The 16,219-nt window shown below is 42.0% G+C and overlaps 1 protein-coding gene across 7 annotated transcripts in view; it reads left to right on the top strand.

Annotated features, from left to right (window-relative positions):
- wnt5b (wingless-type MMTV integration site family, member 5b) overlaps positions 1-16,219 on the top strand; it is an 88,215-nt gene that overhangs the window by 56,000 nt on the left and 15,996 nt on the right. Inside the window, exon 1 of one of the 7 annotated variants that reach the window (XM_039600748.1) lies at positions 4,966-5,046. The exons of the other annotated variants lie outside the window; for them this stretch is intronic. Coding sequence (XP_039456682.1) covers positions 4,981-5,046 — 66 coding nt within the window. The 5' untranslated portion in view covers positions 4,966-4,980. Of the gene's footprint in view, positions 1-4,965; positions 5,047-16,219 lie in introns of those variants that run through there. 7 annotated transcript variants of the gene reach the window in all.

Here is a 16,219-nt window from a genome sequence, read left to right as displayed (position 1 = left end):
TGCTGCAAAGTGACCATCGTGGGTGTAGTGCTAAATTATCAACTAATGTTTGCAAGCTTTTTTATACAGAGGGCTGAAACTGATGAGCCATACCATGAAGATATGGGAAACAGTTTTTGAAGCTAGGTTAAGAAGAGAGGTGGTGATCAGTGAGCAGCAGCATGGCTTCATGCCGAGAAAGAACACTATTGATGCGATGTGGTGCAGGACATGTATGAGGACGGTGAGACAGTGGTAGCATCTGTTGGGCTGTCCGTCCATGCGCTGTCAGTATTTCCCAACAACATGCCAACAACATGCTGAGAGATGAGGTTAGGCAGCAGTCACTGTGAACTATGATGTTTGCAGGTGACACTGTGATCTGTAGTGAGAGCAGGGAGCAGGTGCAAGACAGCCTGGAGAGGTGGAGGCATGCTCTGGAGTGAAGAGGATTGAAAGTCAGTAGAAGCAAGACAGAATACATGTGTGTGAATGAGAGGGACAGAGGTGTAACAGTGAAACTTCAAGGAGCAAAGGTAGATAAAAAATAGATAAGTTTAAATACCTGGGTTCAACCATCCGTAGCAACAGACAATGCTCAAGAGAGGAGAAGAAGAGAGTGCAGATGGGATTTGATTTGTGACAGAAGGAGAGCAGCAAGAGTGAAAGGGAAGGTTTATACGATGGCAGAGAGACCTACTTTGGTATGATTTGGAGATGGTGGCACTGACAAAGAGACAGGAGGTGGAGCTGAACATGCTAACATCTTCAATGGGAGTGACCAGGATTGAAAGGATAGAAATTTGTACATCAGAGGGGAAGCTCAGATCGAGTAGTTTGAAGACAAAGTTAGAGGGTGAGATGGTTGGGAGATATGGAGATGGTGGATTTACTGGGCAAAGGATGTCAAAGATGGAGCTGCTAGGTCAGAAAAAAAGAGGAAGACTTAGATTCAAGATGTAGTGAAGGAGGACATGCAAAGGGTTGGTGTGACAGAGATATGACTGGAGGATGTTAGGGATAGGGTAAAATGAAGGCAGGTAGTTAGTTGTAACGACCTCTAAAGTGATAAGCTGGAAGAAGAAAAAGCGAGGATATTTTGTTAGCAAGCCGTCTTCATAAACTGCAAGACACAGATACAGATATCTCTTATTAGTGCAACACTAATAAAATACTTGAAGTTTGTGCTCAGAAGTTTGGAGCACAAACATTTCAGATGGATTATACCTTACAGCAAGTCATATTATTTGACATTATTTAATTAAATTAGAGAGCAGACTGATGCTGACTACAGCTAAGCCTTTTACTTTAAGTCTTAACCAATTCGAAAAGGGTTAGTTATAAACAAGACCACTCGTCTCAGTTATTATTATTGATTTCTAAATTATCTAATGAAACCAAAACTTTTTTTGTAGGCAGTCTTATGACAAACTCTAGTTTTTTTGCATGTTTGCTGACTTAATTTTTTCAGCAGCAGAGGTTGGCAGTTGCTATATGCATACACATTACAGCATATCCATGTGATTCTGTAGCCTCGTCATGTAAACACAATTGTTTTTAAATGTTCGCATCTCCTCAAGCACACACACATGCACGCACGGGCTTCTTTGTGTGCGCGTTTGTGTGCATGCGTGCGTGTATGTGCGAGCGATAATACGACAGGGGAGCCGTTTGCTGTAGCCCGTGGAGTGTGGCAGAGTGGCTGCGAGATAGCAAAGAGAGAGGAAGAGCTGATGAGAAACATAGAGGCAAAGCGATAGGAGAGAGGCAACAGTGATCAGGTGCAGATAAGACAGAGGGAGAGGGGCTGCAGAAAACGCCGCTTTTACGTGAAAAAAAAAGCAGCCATGCACGACTGACGGCAACTCTCCTTTCTCCCACTTCTCCCTCTTTTTCTCTTGTTCTCCTTCCTCATGATGGATGTTCAGGTTCATCTTAATACAAAGGCCATATGTTACTGAAAGGGCTGTTGATCTCTTTAATAATTTCGCATGACCATGTTCTCCATATCCCTTTATATGCATCTGCACTGAAAGACATAGAAAATAAAATTCACTGTCTTTGTTCCATGTAAAACTCTCAAATGACTTATATTAGTCTCAGCTCAGCTGAGCTGGGACTAATATTCCCCACTCTACGTTAACAACATCAAACAAATGTTTTCCAGTACACAGTCTAATTTGTGTTACTGTCTGTTCTGTCTCTCTGAAATCGTACTGTATGCACACATTGTTTCACTACTTTCTCTTTCTGCCTCTCTTCACAATTCTTCCAGATTATTGCCATGAATTATAACATTGAAACATTACCAACATGAATTAGCATGAGCACGTATACAAGATGTGTTATAACAGTGTTTATAATTTAGCGAGAAGAATTGCTCATACTAGCCCGACAGTTTAAACCCAATCCACAACAAGGTGCTCTCTGTGAGTTTTGCTTGTAACTGTGTGTGTCTCATAAAGTATAAACATTCATCAAAATATCTCTCTCAGGCTGGAAAACACTTGTGCCTCCAGTGTTAACACAGAAGGATTATCGGGATCCAGCCAGTACAGAGTCATGCTTGCCTGCAACAACTCAACTGCAAGTCACCTTTGGGCAATGATGCTATGTGTAGGTTAAATACTGATTGCTGGCTTTAAGAGTAAAGGGAGCAACCACTGGGAAATTCACCCAGCAGAGGAAGAAACACAAAATACATGAAAGAAGTGTAGATGGGAAGCACAGTGGACAGTTTTAATTGTTTTTATCCCTTGGTTGCTACAAATAGGTTCTTTGTCATCTATTAATTCTGTCTTTTCCCACAGGAGAGGCAAAGCTAAAAAAAAACAAAAAAACAAAACAAAACCAAAAAAAGAATAACTGGAGACAACAGTAGCCTACATTGCTAGCAGATCCACAAATGTTCATCTGCAAAGTTCTGGTTAGGAACAGCGCAGAGCCATAAACTGTGTTAAAAAAAAGTATGGGACTAACAGGGGATTTAGGTTTCTGTGTTAAATATGCTCTGTTGGTACATTGTAACTGCAAAACCCTCTGAAACTCTATGCTGGAACCTGATGCGCACATCACATCAGCGCAGATGACAGCTATTGTGATTGGCCTGATTCCTTCTATGCATTGACGGCTACTTTTTCACAGTGAAAGAAAAATGATTATCACCTCAAAACAAGGAATAATGATCACAGAGTCATAGGACTCATAGATGTGAGAGATTGACAAAATTAGCTAAACAAAAATCCAAGAAAAACACATGATCGCAACAAAGAGTGGGGAGGCAGGAGAGAAAAACAACAAAGTCCCAGGATTTTATTTCTTTTCTATTGTGGTTAGCAGTGCACAAGGTAATTAACACCATGCACAAGCATGAATAATGGCTACGGCCACTCAGATAGGTTACATCATAACCGGTGTGAGTAAAAGTCTAAATCAGCAGTATGAGGTGAAGCCAATGTCAAAAAGCTTTTAATATGTAGTCCTTCTAATGGGCAGCAGGGGGCGACTCCTCTGTAAGATAATAATAATAATAATAAATAAATAAAAGCAAAAATTAAAATGACTTCTTTAATTTTGTCTTACTGCACCATGACTGTGATACCATGGCTTATATTGAATCCCGCTTCTAGACTTTAAAATATACAGTGTGAATATTATTACTACTATTTAAGTAGCCAAGTATAGCTAACATAGTAGTATTTGGTTCAAACATCGATTTGAGCTTTTTAAAACACATCAAAGAAACATAAAGGCTGTATTTATAAATGCAAAGCACCTAGTATGTCCCACTCTGCTTTTAGCTTATATTCTGTAACTTCATCAAGGGCAAAAACAAAGCAGTTAACTGCACTGTCCCCTGTGGCTGCCAACACCTACGTCCTTGGTATCCGGGCACAGAGTGTGTCATGCATTTTCAAAATAGCAAACCTGACATGAATACCAAGCCATATAATGATACAGCAAACACCTTGAGATCTAAACATGGTGGGAGATTAACACCAGCTCTCAGTTAAATGTGGCTAAACTGTGGCCAGCTCTGGTCTGCTGGACAAACCTGGAAATCAACAGGGATGAAAGAAGAAAGCTGTAATCTGTTTAGTTAAACCAAACCATACATGGATTTTGAACTTGTTTCTGTGTATTCAAACCAAAAATTGACCTTAAGACTGTAGCCAGACCGTGTTGTTCAAAAAACTTTATACACGGCACCAAAAGTGTCTTTGGTTTGTCGCTCTCGTCATCTGTAGCATGATGAAAGAAAGAGCGACGAGGTAAAAGATGCGTAAATAAATCGTCTAGAAATGACATAAAAACTGAGAGGCAGGTCTATATGCCACAGGCTTTCTCCTCAGCAGCAGTAGCTGAGTCTGTCTCTGCATGACCTGCCTGTGTGTCTGTGTGTGTGCGTGTGGTGTGCACACTGCATTTTTTTCTCCTGTTTTCCTGTCTCCCTCTGTCTGCCTCACATCACAGCTCTGTTTGTGTGTGTGCGTGGTCTTGCTGCTGTGGTGTGTCATACCCCTCTTAGAAAACCCGCTGGGCCCAAGCTAGCACTCACACTGAGTGAGAGAGGAGCGAGAGAGGGATAGATGGATAAGAGAAGGAAGACGAAAAGTGAGATGTGGGGGGGAGGAATGACTATGGAAAAAGGAAGAGGAAGAAAAGAGTGTCAGTATGTTAAAATAGAGGTTGAAAAACTCAGTGTGTGTGTGTGTGTGTGTGTGTGTGTGTGTGTGTGTGTGTGTGTGTGTGTGTGTGTGAGAGAGAGAGAGAGAGAGAGAGAGAAAGAGAGTGTGCTTCCCAAAGTGTTCTAGAACACAAGACTCTACTCGTCATGTGACCAGACGTCTGTGTGTGTGTGTGTCTGTCTTTTTGTGCATGTGTTTGTGTGTAACTTTATGTGTCTGTATTTGATGATTCAGGGGAGGACTCTAACTGGATAATTGCTCTCCTCCACAATGTGATTCTGCACCCACAGCGATTGCTGGTTGCCAAGGTTACATGGGCGTGTGTCAACACATATCCCTGAATGGCAACACCTTCCTGAAAGGATATTACCATGACTCGGTAGATTATATTTCTCTTTAGCACACAAACAAAACATAAAGAATGCGTGCGCACACACACATACACACACACACACGCATGCATGCATGCACACCAGCATATGAAAGAAAACAGTAACAACACCTCAATGGCCCTAAGATGCATGCACGTGCATGTGGGTGTGTACACATATGCACGCTGTACACTGTACGCCTTAAATCTTTTATGTTCCTTCAGGTCTTTCCTCGCTTCAACTGTACAGTACTTAAACATGGTTTGTGTGTGTGTGTGTGTGTGTGTGTGTGTGTGTGTGTGTGTGTGTGTGTGTGTGTGTGTGTGTGTGTGTGTGTTTTACACCTGCCTTCAAAGCTTCTCTGCTCTTCTCTTCCCTCTTTCCCTCCCAGCTCCCTTCTTGCATCTCTCTTTCTCTCTCCCTCTCTAATAATCTCCCTCTCACATGGGGGCTGATGTGTCTTCTTTAAGCTCAGGTTCTCTACAAGAGGCCAGGGAGTTTCAGGGCAGGGGCCCCCACTAGGGGGGGGGCACTGGCCAACCCCAAAAATTTGCTGGTCCCCAAGTGGGCCCCCTGGCAAGACTGTCCTATGTTGGTAATAATTTAAAAAAAAAAAAAAAAACATGATCACAAGAGAGAGGAAGACACCCTACAATGAGTTCAAACATTAACTTGTTATTTGTTCCTGCAATATACAGTTTTTGCCCTTCGTATTACGTCACTATGTATGTCCCTCCCAATTTCCTGTCGTCAACCCCTCCCCTCTACTGCGCACCTGCACTGTTCTGTTTTTGGTGTGCCACCTAAATACTTTTAGTGGCCCCCATATGGCCACCCCTATGAAAAAATTCTGGAGGCAAACCTGTTTCAGGGTTCTGCACAGTATCTTAGCTGTCCCTAGGATTGCACTCTAATGGGCAGAGACCTCTGATGTTGTGGATGGAATCTGCTGGAGCCACTCTTCCATTATGGTGATCACTTTAGACTTCCTTCAGCCCCGGGTACTTCTTAATCTTCTTGTGCTCATTCTTTCTGATGTTATACTGTCAGATGGGATTTCCACATCTATCACAACTGCTCTCTTTTGCTTCTGATCAGCCACCGCTATATCTGGTTGGTTAACCAGCAGCTGCTTGTCTTGAACTTGAAGTCCCACAGGGTCTTAGCCCCGTTATTCTCAGCTGCTTTTAGTGCCGTGCCCCAGCGGGACTTGGAGACTTATAATCCGCATGAGGCACAGATGTTTTTGTACATTATCCCAGTCACTTGGTTGAGCTTTTCAGTCTACGCTGGCCCCAGCTTGCATCTTACATCCTGCTGTGTACCGGAGTGTCTCAGGGGCATCTTCATGCAGCCTGAACCTTGGGTCCTGTCAACTGTGATAGACATCTGCCTTCATTGATATGGTACTTGGGACCTGTTCATGCCCTGCCATGGTCAGAGTCTCTGCGTGCTCCTTGTCCTTTTTAAGCCTCTGGTACTACCTCTTGATATCAGCCACTTCCTTCCACCTCTGGTCTTTCAAAGTATTTGCTTTTCCTCATCTTTATCACCATATGTCTTCTGCCTGAAGCGCTTTCAGACCAGGTTATCCTAAGGGCCATCCTACTGATGTAGTTAGGGTTAGATGTTCCTTATTTCATCCCAGGTTTTGGTTTTAACACTCCTTATTCTGCTTCATCACATTGCTCATAGAGCCTTGAGGTGTTGGACTTAGGGTTAAACCCTCTGTGTCTTGTGAGAAGTTTTCCTGTCTTGACATCACTGTGATGTATTTCTTCCTGTGTCCAGCTTACTATTCTAGCTGATTATCTAATGATTTGCAAGGCTTAGGTCTTCTTCCTACCACTGAGCAGGGATTCTTAACACCTGTCTACCGTCTCTGGAGGTATTTAACTGTTGCAGACCTTCTTGGTCTGTACTATACTCAGGTACAAGTAGGTGTCCTGTAAGTGTCCTGATGACATTTGCTACACTCATCCAGCTTTGGCACTGACAGTGAGTTGATGTCATCCATGTGTAGGAGGTGGCTGATGGTCACTCTGTTTCTGAGTGTGCATCCATATTCACTCTTTGAGCTGGCTGAGGGGAGTTTGGGACACAGCAAAACAGCAGCATCACCTTTGTACGTGCGACACTTGGTGGTGAGCTGTGCAATGGCCTTTGAGTTAACTTCAAGTGTTGTTTTCATCAGCTGCTTCAGTTCCTGAAGGTTATCAGTGAGGGTTAAAGTGTCAAGAACTCTAGGATCCGTGAGGGCATTGAGGCTTTGTTGTAGTCAATCCAGGGGGGGCTCAGATTAGTCTGGCTAGAGTCTTGGCTGACTGCTCTGTTGTATAGTGCCTGGTGGATTTGTCCTCTGCTTTTCTTTCTGATGCCCTTCTGAGCATTATTCCTGTGCTGTTATGATGCCTGAGAGGCAGGTTATCAACTAGGGGTTTGAAGAAGTTGTACCGCTGTGGGGACCTGCCTGCTCCTAGGCAATCATATAATCAGATCAGATCTTTGTGCTGTCCAGCTGTCCAGCTGTTCACGCCTTGCTGTCTGACTTAGTGATGTTACTTTTTTTCTGCTTTGGATCTGAGAGATTGCTGCTGCTTTCTGGTCCAGCAGCCATTTGGCATTAGTGTTTTAGGGATGCCTCCTTCCCACAGATGTTCTTTCATTATTGCACAGTCACAGCTCTACTTCTCCTTCTGCTATGGCACAATATACATGGCCATTAAGAGCAAAAAGACAAAAAGGGTGATGCACAAAAGAGTGGAGACACCAGGAGGTCATTGCCAGGAGTTGCAAGCCTATTTTCTGTGTATCTGTGTCTCTCTTTTTTACATCCATCTCTATCTACCTTTACCTCCATTTCTTTTTATTTGTTCATTTTTGTGCACTTTCTCTTACCTCTCTCTCCGTCTCTGGCAGCTCTTCTGCGCTTCCATCTCACCACAATGCCTCAAAGGTTGCATGTGTGCATGCATGTCTATGAGTGTGTGTCTATGTTATGCACTGCCGCTTTGCTCCAATTTTTTGCACCACACAGGCTGCCTAGGTGTGTGTGTGTGTGTGTGTGTGTGTGTGTGTGTGTGTGTGTGTGTGTGTGTGTGTGTGTGTGTGTGTGTGTGTGTGTCCCCTCAACAATGCTTTTCTTTTCTGCCAGCTCTGCAGTCTGACATAGATTTTTCAGTCCGTGTGCTCTCTCTCCCTCAGTAGTCAGCATTTTGGCATTTTCTCAATGCACTCTGTCATCTTTTGGCATGAATAGCCTGCATATTGTTGTGTGTGTTTGTGTGTGTGCTCGTGTCTGTGGATGTGTGTGTGCATGCATTAGCCTGACAGGATCTCTCCATGTCTCTGTGTTTGTACCAGGACCCATGAAAGTGTAAAACAGTTCATTTTCAAACCTAGAAATTACTCTCGGTGGTGTGGATATACAGTGCGTATACCAATGCCAGAGCAATGAGCAAATACGAGACTGAGCACAATCACCTGAGTCCTCCCGCAAGACAAGAGCTATTCAAATGATTTAACCAGAATTTGTTCAAATGTTTTTACCTGTTAAGACTTGTGTTAAATTGGTGTGAAACTCACTCTGGAAAACACAGGACTTCTTTAAGAAAAGCAAAAGTCACACAATCAAGCTGTAGGCTTAAAAAAAAAAAACACTAACTGGACTTAGTCAAAATCTAAAACCAAACATAAGACCAAAATAAATCTTAAAATACTTGAGCTTTCATACCGAGACGTGTCTTTGAAATATCAATACTTGAATGAGAAAATAAAAAATATTCAGGACACAGATGACTCGCCAACAGTTGATAAATGTGCTGCCAAACAGATTTTTACTCACCAGCTGGCTCCCACATCAAAGATATTTCAAATAACGAAAAAGATTTAATTCCAAATTTAGGTTGCGTTCGTTTTATTAATCTCACATTATTTTGGTCGCTTGCCACTCGTACACAGAACAGCTTAGATTTGAATCCTCTGAACAATCCTTTTCACATGAAATTTAGCAAAGTACGTCTTCCCAAGCAAGAATAAGATAATAATTAAATTTTCTATAAACTGCAGGGACTCCTCTCTCATTTGCCTACAGTGACATGTCCCAGTGTCTTCGTTATAAACAGTAAATGACAGATAACTGTTTCCACAGCAACCAGTATGCATGTTTATATGGGTTTATGGCAAATATTAGGTGTGGATGATGAGAATGAGAGTTGAAGAAAACCTTGGACTTTGTGATGATAATGGTAATCGACCTCTGCACAATTCATCTTTGAGAGAATATGAACATCACAATGCTGATGTTCTATTGTAGAAGGCCAAGGTGAGATAAAGACAAGGGAGAAAAACAGATGAATGGATGGTTGCACCTAAGCTTTTGTATGTCTTACGTCTGTCAGTGCTACTTGAAATACTTCTGCAACTTGATTGGAATCCACTTGTAACTAAGTGAGTTTACTGGAAATTATTAGAAAATGCACACAGCTGTCTACATAAGTTCACACAGTGTACATCAAAGTAGAAACCAAGGCATGAAATAATTACATGGAGGCCCAAAAAACTGGATGCTGTCAACGAAGCATAAACTGAATGGTAAATGGTAAATGGCCTGTATTTATATAGTGCTTTTCTAGTCCCTAAGAACCCCAAAGCGCTTTACATATCCAGTCATTCACCCATTCACACACACATTCACACACTGGTGATGGCAAGCTACGTTGTAGCCACAGCCACCCTGGGGCCACCGGGCCCTCTGACCACCACCAGTAGGCAACGGGTGAAGTGTCTTGCCCAAGGACACAACTGTGATAAACTGTTACATAAACTGAAGGTGTCCAGCTCCATCTCAAGGTCTTTTATCTTATTAACGAATGCAATGAATGTATATGCAATGAATCTTGGGCCAACAGGTAACCAGGAACCCAATGGGTACTAGCAATGAGAGCCAAGGGTAACCATCAGTGCTACACTTCAACGACTGGGCCTTCATTAAAGTGGCCAACTGGAGGTCACCCCTCAATAAAAAGTCACATGACAGCCAGCTGTGAGCTTCCCATAAGTTTTTGATTATGCCTTAATCAAACAAAGATTGAACATATTAGCCAAAAATCACAACAGATTATGTGGGAACAGCCAGCACTGAGCATCCCCATTAATATCGCCCCTAAAGCCAAGCATGGTGGTGGTAGCATCATTCATGTGGGGAAGAGCATATTACCACAAAAACACTACAACACACAAAAATCTAAAGACACTAGACCTGATTTAGAGTCTGGTCCTGAAGCTAAGGCATGATCTGTGACGCTTGTCGAATCATTCCTGGGTTGACTTGAGGCTTTCATAACTGCAAAAGATACCTTGAGTAATATATAAAAGGGTTATATCAGACTGTTATTATCAATAAATTAACAAAACACCCCAACAAATAGTTTTATGCAGATTAGTGACACAAAAAATTGAAAATAAAACATGAATTGAATGTATTTTAAGATGATTCTGAAACATAAAAAAATGTTGAAAGAGTTGGAATTGGAAGGCTGTCAACTTTGTGAGAGTATACTAGGTTTATTTTAAGGCGAGGGTGCAGCTTCTGTTAAGCATATAGAAATTATGGTTTGGGTCAAAGTACAGCCCCGAGAAATGAATGTAAGTCAATTGAATGTCCTCCCAAGTGATGGCAACATGACTGCGTGCGCGTGTGTTCTGACCTGACACAGAAGAAGGCTTCCCAGGGATTTACAGGCCATATGAATCAATTCAGAGACGAGCATTAAATCAGGCCAGACCAGCCGAGACTTCCGCAGTTTCATCCCCTGATGAGCATGTGAAAGTTGCTCTGACCCACACCGTGTCTGTGTGTCTTACTATAACTTTCTATGAGCCAATTTCTTATTGGTGTTACTCTGATATGTGTGAGTGCGTATAGAGCTCTTCCATGTCACAAAGACATTCAGTTCTCCGTCCCAGAGGGTGGAGAAGTTGCTTTTGACATTCATTTGAAGCATGTGTATGAGGTTGAGTGAGGCAGAGAGCAAAAATGTGTTTGTGTCAGAGTGTTTGTTTTTCTCTACATGACCATGCTCATGCCTTTCTGTATGTATGCACATCTGCTGTGTGTGTGTATTTGTTTGTGTGTTAATTTCTCCAGGGATGGGATTAGGAGACCAGTATAGTTTTGAACTCCAGGGCACAAGGAATCTGGGGATCTGGCCCAGCCTCAGTGGCTTCTCCCTGGGCTTTCTGATCAGGGATTCAGCCTCTCCCAGGTTTCCTGTCCAGTGCCAACAAGAATTTTCTCAGTTGCGCCTCTTACACTCACACTCCAAGAAACACAATGCCATTTTACTCTTAACAGAATTGATTTAAATCCAAGAAACAAATTAACCTTTTTTCTTTGTGACATAGATTCAACGACGTATGGAAACATTCCTCAGAGAGTTTTTGAGTTCAGATTGACATGACAGCATCACACAGTTTCTGCTGATTTGTTAATTGCACATTGGATTGAGATTTCCTCCATACCATTACACTAACAGCAACACCATAAACTGCTGATACAAGGCAGGATGGAGCCATGCTTTCATGTTGTTTACACCAAGTTATGACCCCATCATCATTCAGATGGTGGGGTCATAAGGTGTTTTGTGTTCAAAGATGCTCTTCAGCATACCTTGGTCCTAATGAGTGGTTGAAGTGGTTCAAAGCAGTCTGGCCATTCGCCTCTGACCTCTGACATCAAGAAGGAATTTTTGCTCAGAGAACTGCTGCTCACTGGATATTTTTTCTTCTTCCGACCATTCTCTGTAAAATGTAGACATGTTTGTGTGGGGAAAATCCCAAAAGATCAGCAAATCTGAAAAAGTCAGACCAGCCTGTCTGGCACCAACAACCATGTCGCATTCAAAGTCACATAAATCACCTTTCTTCCCCTTTTTCATGCTCAGTTTGAACTTCCCAAAGTTGTCTTGACCATGTCTACATGCCTAAAAGCATTGAGTTGCTGCCATGTATTTGGCTGATTAAATAGTTGCATTAAAAAGCAGATGATTTAGAAGATGGATTTAATCATCTTGATGTCACCTCTTGTTTGTGGAGTACAGCTTTGAAAGACTGAGTTTGACTAAAGTGTCTGTTTGTGTTGTTTGAATCAGATCGAAGTGTTTATCACGTATAGCTAATACGATAAGCAAGGTGAATCCATAAGCTGTATGGGTGCATCACACAGACACAAAACAGAGCAGAAAATAACAGAAAACCATAGAATTTGTGACATACTCTCATTAAAAATGGTTGTTTGTGGTCACCACAAACATGGATGAAGTCCAGTTCACGGAGGTGGTACCTAACAGACAGCTAATCAACATGGAACAGCATTATTGATATGTTGCCTATGCATATGTGCTTCTGTGCAAAGAAAAGCACGTAGTTGGATGGGGATGACACTGCACTTAGGTTAAATGCTGACTAGCTACAAAATGGGCTTGAACAGGAAAAGGAGCGACAGCAGAGTCCACCACATAAAGAGAAGTGCGAAAAAACAGTAGAGATTTTTTTTTAAAACTGCATGAAAAACACGATAGCAGCTGCAGTTGCCACTTCCTATTTATTTTAATTCTGGGTAGCTGTTGATGACAGCTAAAAATTGACGCCTGTAAAAAGGCAAATCAGCTGTAAAGACTTTCATAGACAGCTGGTTATTTAGATTGTAAATTTGGGCCTTTGAAAGGGGGCGATACAAGTATTGACCCACATTTGGAGCCATTCGCAAGTAGCCATTTTAGGCAACTGTGGTTTTTGGTACTTCCTGTGTCTGCTTTAATTCTCAGACCCAGTCATTGTGCACTTGTTTGCAGTATTTTAAATAGCTTTGTTTTTGGCAAAGCAACACAAAACCATATACTTTAACCTGATATGCCTTTAGCTGAACCAGCTCTACTGTCCAAGTATGTTGACATACAAGAAATAGTTGTCCTATATATATATTTATAGAAATAGATATACCATCAAGGCTAACAAAAATTTCACATGTGGTAACACAGAGCACCAGATATACAGTACTGAGACCCACTTTATGAACATGTTAAATGAAGAACAGTAAAGAGTAAAAAGAAAGTGTTGATGTTCGTGACATACCGTTTAGAGAAAAGGGAACGTGAGAGCGACTTCTTATGGACGTCTTTCCGCACATCTGATTGGAGAGAGGGACAGATAAGAACAGCAATCTGACTTTCAGACTGAGAGAGAGAAACAGAAACGCGTGAGAGATATTGAGAGATGAAGGAGGCACGGGCTTAGTAGTGGAGTGACAGAACAAAGCAGAAGGATGCAGAGAAACAGATGGTGATACAGGGCAGAGAGATGTGTGAGAACGAGGGAAAAGGAGACAGAAAGACTGCGATGGAGAAGTGTAGAGAAGATATATTTAGAGAAAGAGGGAGAGAGAGTTTTAGCCTCCCAGCTAGAGGCATGACTCATCTTCTGCCAGCTGACAGAAGGATGGATGGAGACAAGGAAAGGGGGGGGGTGGGGGGGGGGGGGTGGACAGAGCTGGGAAGAGGAGAGATGGAGCGGATGAAGGAAGAGAGGGGAGCGCAAGCGTGACGGAGGAGGGCGACAGACAGGGAAAGGGGGACAGCGCAGAGAGAGAGAGGGGTGATGAAGGGTGGAAAACAGAATAGAAGAGAATGAGTTTCCACAGGCCATTTTACATGCAACCACACATGTACACCGAAAAAACAAAGAGACAGATATAAAGCCCAAGGCCCATCTCAGCTGCTTCCAAGTCCCGCTGCACTTCCCCCAGGGGTGTATGTGTGTGTGAGAGTGAGAGAGGATGATATAAGCAGCAGATTTCCCCGCAGCAGTCTGTTGCCGCACACGTGTGTATGATTGTGTACGTGCACATGTGTGTGTTTTGGAAAGGGAACAGAGACATGAAGAGCACTCGGGATGACAGAAAGAAGGCGAGAGCGGCGCTGGTATAGTAAGCGAAGCAGGTAGTTTCGTCATCACGTGCGGCTGTGGCTGAATTTCAGTTCTTTCTCTTGCTGCTTTCTTTGTTGAGCGTCTGCACAAAAGTTGGTAAATATTATATATCTGTTCCAGCTTGTTCTTCTTGTTGTTTTCCAAAGAAAACAGCAGGGGCTTAAAGCTGTGCGTGGAATAGGAGAGGCTTCATTTGAAAATACAGTTTCTGTCATGGCACAGCAGACAGAGTAGGTGTGCTAGGTTATAAATCACCGTAAACCCTTCATTAAACACATTCAGTAAAATCTAATATGGCTGTGCGTTTATTGTGGAAATGGATTAATTATATAGTGCGTAGAATATTAGTTGTTAGTTGGCAGCATTGTTCATAAAAAAGACTATTCCTCAACTGCTCAACTGGTGTTTGAACTCGCTGTATATACAGACATCTGCATTGCAAAAGCCTCATTGAGAAAACCCTTGAATCCCTGCAGGCATCTACAGGCTCAATGTTCTGCAGCTCTGCATGACTTCTGACCTTCGGATAGAAGCAGCAGAAAAATCACAGAGTCTCGTTTGCCTATTGAATGCAATAAACTTGTTTATGCTCATACTATATCTTTATTGTGAAACAACTTACATAAACACCTCTTGCATTTAGAGTGCAGCACCCAGTGAGAATTTCACGCATTTGTGCTTTACGTGTGTATAAAACATGTAAATCTTTAATCATACTAGACGTTTTTCCAGTAGCTGTAGTTACTATGATTTTGGATGGCAAAATTCTCATGTTATATCTGCAGATTTTTCTCTTCTGGCTTCATGTCTTAAGTTGTTAGAAGACATGGAAAATCACTTGTGTAAGAGTCAGGGCTGTCACAGTTTCGCTCATATTAAGTCCACTTTGAATAATTAAAATAAAGTTAAATGTTTCTTAAATTCAATTCAATTTTATTTATACAGCGCCAAATCACAACAACAGTCACCTCAAGAAGCTTTATATTGTAAGGTAAAGACCCTACAATAATACAAAGTTAAATGTGAATGCATCAGTGATAATCATAAACAAAACAATAACGGTCACTGTTGGGTCCATTTTTTAATACGTTGTAATTATAATATATCAAGGTGTGATCAGAAATTTGCACATACTCATCATAGGTATGAATGTGATTTTTCTATGGTGGAATAATTGTACAGAGTACAGTAATAATGACTTTTAAAAACAAGAATTAGATGCACAAGTTTTGGACAATTGATTTTCGATTTTCTCTAAACCACAAAGGGTCAAAATTAACATAGAATCAGTAAAATCTTTTAATAAGTGGTGCTGAAACCTCTACAATGTCTTTTAATTTGACAAGGCCAAGGCCTATTAACCTCTCATTAATGATTATGATTGACTGCAACTGGTAGTTTCTCTTTGCCAGCATAAAAATGATTTGTTTGACAGCAAGTCCAAGGACCTCGGTGAAGATTGATGAAGTATTGTAGATTTCATAACGTGGGACGCCATTTCTAAATAACTGCAGATTCCAAGTTCTTCAGATGTGTCACCACGTTGCAGAAGTCTGGAAGAAGACCCAAACTGTCACCCTCATTGAAAGAAAACTGGTTAGGATGTTCAGGAACAGTCCAGGAACCACCAAGGCTCAAGCCTGCCATGAACTGGAAACTGCTGGACCACCAGGACCATTGTCCACAGTGAAGCCAGTTTTACATTGTCATGGACTGAGAGGATTAAAAAATCAACACCTTCAGGCACCACTGAAATTTGCAGCTACCCACGTGGACGAGCCAAATACCCTCTGAAGAAAGGTTTTATGGTCAGACCCGACAAGGTTTGACCACAATGACAAGAGATATGTTTGGATTCAAGGTGAGGCTTTCAAACCTAACAACACTGCACCATACGCCATGCATGGTGGTTGTAGCATCATGATCTGGGGCTGTTTTGCTGCCAGTGGTACATTGCAAAAAGCGAATGAAATAATAAAAGAGGACTCTCCCCAAATTCTGCAACTTCACCTCAAGTCAACAGCTAGAAACTGGTTTTGGAATGGATAAAGCGGGCTAATATTAAGCTGCTTTCCCAAAGCCCCCAACCTCAACACTATTGAAGAAATTGTCTGCCAAAAAGAGCGGTCAAATATTCAGCCACAAATATGCCAGAAGCTTGTTGATGGCTACCAAAAGCATCAGCAACGCCCTAAG

The sequence above is a fragment of the Oreochromis aureus genome, linkage group 17 (assembly GCF_013358895.1).
Source record: "Oreochromis aureus strain Israel breed Guangdong linkage group 17, ZZ_aureus, whole genome shotgun sequence".
In the NCBI taxonomy this organism is placed as follows: Eukaryota; Metazoa; Chordata; class Actinopteri; order Cichliformes; family Cichlidae; genus Oreochromis; species Oreochromis aureus.
This window is presented reverse-complemented; position numbering and strand designations above follow the sequence as displayed.